At 49.0% G+C, this 10,879-nt stretch overlaps 1 protein-coding gene across 1 annotated transcript; it reads left to right on the forward strand.

Moving 5' to 3' along the window:
- The first annotated feature begins 3,241 nt into the window (after positions 1 to 3,241).
- On the forward strand, positions 3,242 to 7,250 carry LOC146889120 (transcription factor SPT20 homolog). Its single transcript, XM_085685161.2, has 3 exons — positions 3,242 to 4,946; positions 4,977 to 5,418; positions 6,022 to 7,250. Exons 1-3 carry the CDS (start codon positions 3,242 to 3,244, stop codon positions 6,512 to 6,514), a joined length of 2,640 nt encoding a protein of 879 aa, XP_085541287.2. The 3' UTR covers positions 6,515 to 7,250.
- Positions 7,251 to 10,879: the final 3,629 nt, after the last annotated feature.

The raw sequence follows: 10,879 nt of genomic DNA on the forward strand, positions 1-10,879 counted from the left end.
ATTAATTCCTTCTGGAGCCTTTGATGGAGTTAAAGACTAAATAATTAGAGTTATAGTTGTCTTTGGTTATGATAGAAAGTAAATTAGGTATACAAGTTTAGAATCACTAAGATAAGATAGGTAGTAAAGTATTTTCTCTGAATTTGAATAATACAAATGAACTGAATATGGTAAATGTAATTCTTATTTAATAACATTTTTTGTTATATATAGTTTTACATGCTAAAATTAAAACCTTTTATTTTTATTTAGACAAAATGGGAACAGACCAGCAATGAACATGAATAAGCAAGTATCTCTGTAATAGGATACAGAGATATGCCCTTTGTGCATTTGTCCAGAGTGGTATAGCTGGAATTGTGGTAAATCAATTTTCACTTTTTTTTTAAGAAAAGGATTCTCTGTGTCATGGTCCTGGATGTCTTGGAACTCATTTTGTAGTTGTCCTCAAACCCACAGAGATGTGCTTGATTCTGCTTCAAATTCACAGAGATGAGGCCTCAAACTCACAGACATCTGCCCACTTCTGCCTCCTGAATACTGGGATTAAAGATATCCACCATCATGCCCCTCGGCAATTTTCAAATTCTTGAGGAACCCTTCTACATTGATTTCCATAGTGGCTGTACCATTTTGCACTCTTACCAGCAATGAATACGTATTCCCTTTTCTCTGCCTCCGTGCCAGCTTGGCCTGTCATTTGCTTTAATCTTGGCCATTCTAACTGGGGTGAAGTGTAATAATAAAATAGTATAATTTACATTTCCCTGGTGGTAAAGGCTATTGAACACTTTAAAAAGGTTTCTTATGTATTTGCATTTCTTTTTAGAATTTTCTGTTCAGTTCTATAACCCATTTTAATTAAATTATTTATTTTCTTAATGTTTTGTTTTTGAAGGTTTTGTTTTTGTTTTGGTATATTGTAGGCACTAATCTATGGGATGAATAGCAAGGTATATCTTTGGTCATAAAAAAATCCAGTTATTTTAAAAAATTCTTTTTAAAAGTTTTCAAAAAAAAACCTTAACAAAAGTGCTTTTAATCCAGTAGAAAATAATGTGTCCAGTTTAGTGGGAGTTGATATGCTCTAGGTACATTGGATTTTTGTATGAATTACCAAAGACTGTGTAATAAAAAATTATTTATTTTAAAATCATCTATAATTTAGGAGTCTTAGGAACTTATGTAGGATTCTTGTCATTGCATGTCTTATTGTCAGTATATGTCATTGCTGTATGTAAATTGAAACATTAGAGAATCTTTTAAACACCTGTCCAAAAAGACTGGCAACGATGGGGCTAGAAAAGGATTAGAAAACAAAAGTCTATATATCAGTAGTCAAAGAATCAAACCATTTCAAATTCTTCATCAAAACAAAGAAAAACTGAAATGCATAAAGAAACACAAAAAATTAAATGGTTGTGAATAGGATTGCCATGTTATGTGTGCACCTATGTGAAAACCATGAGACCAGAGCTAACAGGAAAACAGAAAGAAGCGTATACACTGACAGTGGTCCTGTCAGTATAAGTAAGGGTTATCACTATGGAGCCTTGGTTGTCCCAGAAATCTCTATGCAGAGCAGGCTGGCCTCGAACTCACAGAGGTGCACCTGCCTCTGCCTCCTGAGGGCTGTAACTAAAGGTGTGCGCCACCACAGCAGGCCTTTCACGACACCAGCCTGTTCCATTCTTAAAGGTCCTGTTGAGACGTTACACCGGTCATGGCTGTCAGCGACAGTTGCCTTCCTATCAAAATTGGTGGCTAATGACCTCCTAACTGAAGGGCTCTGCGTTTGGAGGCTTTGCTTATTCTTCAGTGTGGTGCGTGTGGCTTTGGAAGTTACACGGATGACGTGGTTCCCCTCCCCCCATGGCCTCCCACTCTGCAACGGAAGCGTAACCCCCCCTGTTACCCCCCCCCCCAACGGCACTCAGCCGGAAAGCAAGTGTGGCCCGACGCAGGGCTCGCGCGCCTCCTCTTCGTGACGAACTTCGGGCCTGCGAGGACTCCGTCTGAGGAGCGCCTCTCGGCCGCTGGACGTCCTTGGCGGCAGCGTCTACCGTCCACCGCGGAGGACTCAGACCTCGCCGTGTCAGTTGCCCTGACAGGTACCGAATTTTTAGAAACTCTTGAGAAATTAGTGTCCCTAGGTGTGTTGGCTATTATTTTTTTAATCCCCTGAGGTAGGGAACATCCCGGTGGCCACAGGACGTAGGCCATGAACTAAGATTGGGCGGCCTAGGCCTCTAGAATTGCCACCTCAGCCGTGTGGATGCCGCATACACGACGCTCGTGGGCTCATGACGCGCCCTGAGGTGGGGAGGCCGGATTCTCTGTGTCCACATTAAATTAGGGTGGCAATGGAGTCTATGGCATGGGCTGTGGTGGGGAGGCAGCATTCCTGGTGGGCACATTAAATTAGGGATTAGGGTGACCATAGATTTGTTAGGCATGGCTTGTGGCAGGGAGGCCAGATACTTGGTGTCGGTATTAAATTAGGGTGGCAGTGGTGTCCTATGGCATGGGCTGTGGCTGGGAGGCCCGATTCTTGGTGTCCACATTAAATTAAGGTGGCAATGGATTTGTTAGGCATGGCCTGTGGCCAGGAGGCCGGATTCTTGGTGTCCGTATTAAATGAAGGTGGCAAAGGAGTTGTAGGCCATGGCCAGTGACAGGGAGGCTGAATTCTTGGTTTTCACATTAAATTAGGGTGGCAATGGAGTCCTATGGCATGGGCTGTGGCGGGGAGTCCTGATTCTTGGTGTCCACACTAAATTTGGGTGGCAATGGAGCCCTATGACACGGACTGTGGCAGGGAGGCCTGATTCTTGGTATCCACAATTAATTAATGTGACAATGGAGTCTATGACATGGGCTGTAGTGGGGAGGTTTGATACTCAGTGTCCACATTAAATTAGGGTGGCAATGGAGGGGTAGGCCATGGCCAGTGACAGGGAGGCTGAATTCTTGGTGTTCACATTAAATTAAGGTGGCAATGGAGTCCTATGGCATGGGCTGTGGCAGGGAGTCCTGATTCTTGGTGTCCACATTAAATTATGGTGGCAATGGAGCTCTATGGCATGGGCTGTGTTGGGAAGGCTGGATTCCTGGTGTCCACATTAAATTAGAGTGGCAATGGAGTCCTAAGTGGACAGGAAAACCACAATAGCTCATAATTTCCACCTCCTATTGCTGACAGAGCATTTTTTTTCTTTAAAGGTCCTGACTTGCCATTACAATGGACCGGAGTTTAGAGGAGGCTTGGAAGCAGACAGATGATATTATTGAGACTGTCCAGCAGCAACCCCCTCCTCTGAGACCCACGTCTTGTGGGGAAAAATCTCTTCAGGAAAAACTATATGAGATTTATGTGGAGGAGTGTGGAAAGGAACCAGAAGCAGAGGGCCTTCGAAGCAATGTCAACTTGCTAAAGAAGCTTATGAAGAGAGAGCCATTGCCATGTTTAGTGGTCAACCTGTACCCAGAAAACCAGGGCTATTCTCTCATGCTCAAGGATAAAGACGGAGTCCTTATAGAGCCCTTTCCAGGGCCGTATGTGGGACAGAAATTGCTTGAATATTTGGATGCTGAAGAGTTACCTTCTTTTTTGATTGATATCCTGGAAAAGTCTGCTGTGAATGTTTTCCACAATGGCTGTGTCATAGCAGAAATCCGAGACTACAGGCAGTGCGGTGACATCTATCCTCCCGAGGAGCCTGCTGCAGAGGCTGCTGTGTCCTCTCCTACGTGCCAAGTTCAGCATGTTCTCTTACGTCCAACCATGCAGTCTCTAGTCAGCGATGTCGAGTCCATGGCAGGTGACAGCGGTCAGTGGACCCAGGAAGAAAAACTGGAGCTCGAGAGCCAACTGATCTTAGCTACAGCAGAGCCACTGTGTCTGGATCCCTCTGTTGCTGTCACCTGCACGGCCAACAAATTGCTGTTTAATGAGCAGAAGATAATGACAGACTCCATGAAAAAATCCTTCATGGGTCATGAGCGGCGCTATCTAGACCTGGAGGAAGAGAAGCAGCCAAGACTATCTCCTCCTGATGTTGCAACAATGATCGCTTGCAGAAAACGAGCAGAGATCAAAGCAGGCGACCCATACGATCTGAAGATTCCTGAAGCAGGAAAGTGTGTAGATACATGGAAGCAGAAATCCTGTCAACTGGTGGCCCCTTCACAGGTGGATGTGCAGAAATACGCTAAAGGGAAGCAGTCTGTGCCCCGTGGTGACTCAGCATCCACGGCCTGGCCAGCTTCTGAGGTAAAATATGGTCATTTATTTGATTATGAAAAGGGCTGTCATCCATGGGAACCAGAGCCAAGTGTGATGCAGTCCCTTAGTGACCCACTTTTCTCTTCTGAAACAGAGCCACAGACAGAGGACAGATATGATAGTCAGATGTTTCTTCCCCAAGTTGCCCTAAGTGATTGTTTACTTGGTTCTATAGCTGGGGAAAAGATTGAGTCTGGGAAGGCAACGGCTGTGTGCCAAGGGTCTGCCCAGAGCCAGGATGAATGCCTAAGCAAAGAGCTGCAGGGATCCACTGATTCCATCTGTCTTGGCCAGTCCTCCCAAGGGGTGAAGGCCAAGTCCCCATCAGTGACATCCCCAGTCTTAGAGACAAGAGTGAAGTGCCCAGCTCCACTGTTCACACTACCCTCCACCTCAGGTAAGGGCTCTTCAGCTATCAGTTCTCCCTCAATAACAATCAGAGGTAGGAAGCTCCCAAGACTTGCTCCTTCTCTCCGACCAGCTAGTCTTCCTCAGCAAACTTTCTGGGGAGTGAGCAGTGCCAGTACCCTTGCTGCGGCTGTCCAGCCCTCTGCCAGCTCATCAGAGAGCCATCCAGTCACCCAGAGCCCCAGCAGTGGCACTGCCCAAAATGTTATCAATTTGTTCAGCCTAGCACAGGGAGCCCCTGGTTTGAAGAGAGGTTCACAGGGAGCCCCTGGTTTGAAGAGAGGTTCACCCAAGGTGCAGAGCTTTCCCACTAGTGCCCCAGCATTTACAGAAACCTCTTCCAGAGACGTTCTGTCTCTTAGAGGTCAGATGCCCAGTACCCAGACCAGCACACCACAGCGCTCTGTGCAATTAATTGTAAAAAATACTTCAGGCCCCATAGCTGTCAGGCTTTCATCTGGCACTGTCATTTTTTGCCCAGAGTCACAAACACAGCAACTACAGTCATGGTTGCAGCCACAGCCAGAGCTGCAGCAGCCCCAGCGGCCCCAGCGGCCTCAGCAGCCCCAACAACCCCAGCAGCCCCAGCAGCCTCAGCAGCCCCAGCAGCCCCAGCAGCCCCAGTGGCCCCAGCGGTCCCAGCTGCCCCAACGGCCCCAGCGGCCTCAGCAGCCCCAGCAGCCCCAGCAGCCCCAGCAGCCCCAGCAGCCCCAGCAGCCCCAGTGGCCCCAGCGGTCCCAGCTGCCCCAGCGGCCCCAGCTGCCCCAACAACCCCAGCAGCCTCAGCAGCCTCAGCGGCCCCAGCAGCCCCAGCGGCCCCAGCGGTCCCAGCTGCCCCAGCGGCCCCAGCTGCCCCAACAACCCCAGCGGCCTCAGCGGCCCCAACAGCCCCAGCAGCCCCAGTGGTCCCAGCTGCCTCAGCGGCCCCAGCGGCCCCAGCTGCCTCAGCGGCCCCAGCAGCCCCAGCGGCCCCAGCGGCCCCAGCTGCCCCAGCAGCCCCAGCGGCCCCAGCGGCCCCAGCGGCCCCAGCTGCCTCAGCGGCCCCAGCAGCCCCAGCTGCCTCAGCGGCCCCAGCAGCCCCAGCGGCCCCAGCTGCCCCAGCTGCCCCAGCAGCCCCAGCAGCCCCAGTTGCCCCAGCTGCCCCAGCAGCCCCAGCAGCCCCAGCTGCCCCAGCTGCCCCAGCTGCCCCAGCAGCCCCAGCAGCCCCAGCTGCCCCAGCTGCCCCAGCTGCCCCAGCAGCCCCAGCAGCCCCAGCTGCCCCAGCAGCCCCAGCAGCCCCAGCAGCCCCAGCTGCCCCAGCAGCCCCAGCTGCCCCAGCTGCCCCAGCTGCCCCAGCAGCCCCAGCAGCCCCAGCAGCCCCAGCAGCCCCAGCTGCCCCAGCAGCCCCAGCAGCCCCAGCCTTTGTATGTGCTCATTCCAAGACAGCATCAACCACCTAGGGCTACTATCCCTCCACAGTCAACACCACAAACTTACCAGCGCAGCCAGGGAGCTAGCGTTCCGCAATGGGCAGTGGCAACTCAGCAAACTGGTCTCTTTAACCTTGCTGAGGCCAGGAGGGTTCGCCAGCCTCAGACAACTGTGGTGTGCCAGGTGGGTTCTAGCCAGAGTCCTGGGCAGACCCTTCCTTCACAAAGTTTCCAGCATCCTGCTGCCCAGGTACAGCAGCTACAGGCTTGGGGCCAGAATGTGCAGCTGAGATTCCTGCCACGTATAGTGTCTGTGCCCAGAGCAGCCACTCAGCATAGTCGTCAGGGCCACACAGGTGGCCAGCACAGAGATACAGGGAGTGGAGGTCCACCAACCACCCCAAAGTCTTAAGTCTTGCCTTAGCCTCCCTTTCTCAAAAATGCACCAGCATAGAGATAAATTAATTCTCAGCTTTTAGTTCAATTTTGGTGTTTTATTTTTTAATTTTATTAATTTTATTGAGCTATACATTTTTCTCTGCACCCCTCCCTGCCTCTCCCCACTTCTGTTCAACCCTCTCCCAAGATCCCCATGCTCCCAATTTACTCAAGAGATCTTGTCCTTTTCTCCTTCCCATGTAGACTAGATGCACGTAGGTCTCTCTTAGGGTCCTCATTATTGTCTAGGTTCTCCAGGATTGTGATTTGTGGGATCGTTTCCTTTACTTTATGTTTTAAAACTACTTATGAGTGAATATGATAACTGTCTTTCTGGGTCTGGGTTACCTCATTCAAAATGGTGTTTTATACCTCCAGCTATTCAATTTTGGTGTTTTTAATGTACCAGTGTTTTACAGTTTAAAAACAAAAAGGCTCCATACTAGAATTTTACATAGAACACAGGAAGGAATTGTAAAAACTGGGGCTATTTTACTTGTCACTCTCTTTGGTGTTGAGTCAAGTTCATCGTGGTGACCCAATGTCTATAGACATCAAAACTGGGTTAATTTTAGTTTCTTCCAGACCAGATTTTAATTTCTCTATCAAAATTGCAACAATATACTTAAATTTAATAACTTAGCAATAATTGAGAAGCTTATTTGTAAATGATTGTTAAAAACAAACACACATTTTGCTGTTTTAACAAAAAAAAATTGGAATGAGTTTTGTCTTCAATGACTTTTTTTTACTCCCCCCACCAAAGACAGGGTTTTTCTGTGTATCTATCCCTGGTTGTCCTGGAACTCACTCTGTAGTCCAGGACAGTCTTGAACTCAAAGAAATCCTCCTGCCTCTGCCTCCCGAGTGCTGGGATTAAAGGTGTGCCTACGCCACCACTGTTCAGGCTGTTTTAACAATTGTACAGTCACAGCTCAGTATTAGAAAGTTCTGTCCCAATGCTGTGCCGCGTCCTTCTACAACTAATTCATTTGTTTTGGGGATTGAAACTCTGCACCCTTAACCGTGAAACCCCCCATTTCCTGTCCCCCAGCCCTGGCTGCTTATGCCCCCAGGAGTCTGAGTGCTCGCAGTACCTCACATGTGTGAACCACGAGGTGGCCATTATATCAGACAGCCTCTTTCACTTGGCGTGATGTCCCCAAGGCTCGTGCATGTTGTGCCTTGTGACATTTGTAAAAATGATTTTCCTGTTAAATATGTAAGGAAGTGACTTGTGAACCAGGAGAAATGTCTTTCAGGAGAATTTAGTCTGTACTTCTTAGTTTAAAAGGCCCGCGTGCAGCGTCTGAAATGCGGTTGCTGCGAGCACGCTGGGAAAAACTAATCCCAAAGGAGACCAGAACAAAGGAAAGTCGACATACTGAAATTGTGTCCGCCCTAGACAGACACCCTGTGCAAGGGAGTCGGTGGCAGATTTGTTTATGACCGTCCCAGCCCTCGGAAGGTTTCCCAGCACTTGGGGGCTCGGGCTGACCCCAGATCTCCTCCAGACCCTGCCACTGGCCTGGAAGAGGCAGTCTGGGATGACTTGCTGTGGTTCTCCTTGGGAGGCCGTTTACCTATTTTAGAACATTCTAGGATATTTGCACGAAAGGAATAAGCACTTGGAAATTCCGTTTTCTGGTCTGCTTCTCCAGTGCCCACAGCCTTCTCAGCTGTAAAGTGGGTTCTTCTCCTCCTCCTCCTCCTCCTCTCCCATCCCCCCCGCGCCCCTCCCCCGGCCCTGTTTATCCCTCGTCAGTTGTTCAGCTCCTTTTGGTTTTCCTGTTTCAGTGAACTGAACTGCTCCGTCTCTTCTGATTTGTTCTCTTTAGAGAGTCAAGGTGTGCTGGGCTGGCGAGATGGCTCGGCCCTTAAAGGCTAGGCTCACATCCAGAATAGAAGAGAGTCGAGGGGAGATGAGCTCTGTAACACAAGCTTACCCACACCAAGGTAACATTTCCGTTGCCGTGAATCCTTTCGCATTCATGACATTGGCAGCGCTGTGCAGTCAGCCCCTCTGTCTGTTTCCAAACCATGCTTGGCACTTCAAAAGAAGTCCTGGGCCTCTTAAGCACTAAGGGGGAGGAAGGCTTCCTCCGCTCCCCCCAGCCACTGGCAACCACCGATTGCTTGGTGGCCCTATAGATTTAATTGTTCTTAGTGTTTATAGTGCATGAATTATACAGTGTTTGTACAACGTTCTACATTTTGTGTCTGCCTTTTTTTGCCTGGCACGTGTTTGATGTTTATTCATCTTGTACTATGCACCAGCACTTGGAGCCTCTTTGGCACATTCCCTGTATAAGGCCTGATCTGTTGTTTATCCGTGTTTGGGCTGTTGCCATCTTTTGGCTGCTGTGGGTACTGGTGCTGCCATCATTCATGTGCAGGTGTTATTTTGCTGTTTGTTTTGTTCTTTTGTAACTCTTAAGGATAGTCTGCCTACATGAAGTTTGCCTTTGTAAGGGCACATGTATGTTTATTTGCCTTTTGCCCTAAGAAGAGGAAACACGGCCTGTCCGTTCTGAAAGAGATTAGCGAAGGGACGGTGATGTCACTGGCATAGACCATGCTGGGGTCCTGCTGTTGCTCTTCAACAAAGATTTGGTCTCCTTCAAGCACGCTGGTTCCAGTGGCCACCGGAGTGACAGCGAGCTGACAGGAGCATCCTGGACATCGCTGGGAGTGGAGCCTGCACTTGGAAGAAGTGACGTGGTCCAGTGAGCAGTTGCAAAGGACTTAGCTCAGCCTCCGAGCCCAGCAGATGTGACCTCAGTGTGCTGCCAGTTTTGGTGTCCTTCCTCCCTTCGCTCTGTAACCGGTCCATTCAGGTACAATAAGCAGAATGTTTTGCTTGAGAGATGTGTTCTTTGTTTTCAGACAGGCAAATAAATTCATCTTTGTTTCCAATTACCATTTAGTGGCATCTGTTTATTTCCCTGAAGTTATCACTATCCTGCTATCAGTTTGATGTATTTTTCCCATTGATACTATTATTTGGTTATATTTTATTTTTAAACATAATTCTTTCTTTATTCTTTGGGAATTTCATACCATGCATCCCAATCCTTCTCTTCTCCCAGTCCCTCCTTAATTGTTCCTCACCCCTGTAGCCTGCTACCCAAAAGAACTCCCCCAAATTAATTAAAAACAAAACCAAACCCACCCCTCCCATAATTCCAATACCTCATCACTCATCCTAAAGGCACTGGGCGCTGCACTGTGTCAGGCAGTGTATCCTTTTGTTCAGTCAGCCCCACCTGCAAAATATTCATTGCAATGAGTCATTGGTCTGGGTCAAGGGCTCTGGCACTCCATCATCACTGGACCTCCCTGAAACTCCTCTCAGACATCCCGCTGTTGCCCTGAGTCATGAGATCCTGCTCTTATTGTTCCTCAGGACCAGTTCCTTCACACACTCCAGCAGGTCACAGATGGGGTAAATGTTATGGGAAGCCACCTCAAGGCCCAGTTGGTAGCTGAACTGGTTTGTCTGGGCCCCTGGGATTACCCCTCTCAGGCAAGGGGCAGAGCCAACTCTTTTTAGGGCCATGCCATAGGGGCCAGCTCTTCCACAACCTTGGTGAGAGGTGCGGCCATCTGTCTTGAGTGGGGGAGGGGGCAGGTCTCCTGCTGCAGTGCCCAGTGAGAGGAAGGGCCAGCCATCCCAGTTCCAGTAAGGGCTGAGGCCAGCTCAGCAGGGCCCTCAGATTTCAACATGCATGTTTCCTATGACCCCCTGTGGTAACATGGACCGTGGACATCACCAAAGTCTCCAACTGCAGCAGGAACATGGGTGTCACTATGGCCCTGGTGGCAGCACAGGCCACCTGAGTTAGTATGGTCCAGTGGCAGCAAGGCCCTCAGACACCAACATGGTCTCAGGTGACTGTCCAGATACTGGGCATCTGCCCAGCCTCTAGTGGCAACAGCAGCCACGGCCATCAATCCAGACCCTGGAACTGGGTACATTTTATGATTTCACTTGATTTTAGTGTTATGAGAACCTGGAATGTCTTTCTTCTTCTTTTTTATACAGTGTTTCTCATGGTACTGGTCATCTTGGAGCTCACTGTGTGGACCAGGCTGGCCTCAAACTCACAGAGATCTGCCTGCCTCTACCTCCTGAGTGCTGGGACTAAAGGCTCGCGCCACCACTGCCCAGCTTCTCTTTCCTGATTCAAGATGAATTCTTACTCATTATTCAAAATTGGTTTGCTTATTTTTTTTTGTGTGTGTGTAAGTGTAGGTATTTGTAGCAATCAGATGACAACTTTTGGGACCCACTTTATACCTTTTTGAGGTGGACTCTCTTCCTTTTGCTGCTATGCTG

This window comes from Myodes glareolus, chromosome X (genome assembly GCF_982192425.1).
Source record: "Myodes glareolus chromosome X, mMyoGla1.1, whole genome shotgun sequence".
NCBI lineage: Eukaryota > Metazoa > Chordata > Mammalia > Rodentia > Cricetidae > Myodes > Myodes glareolus.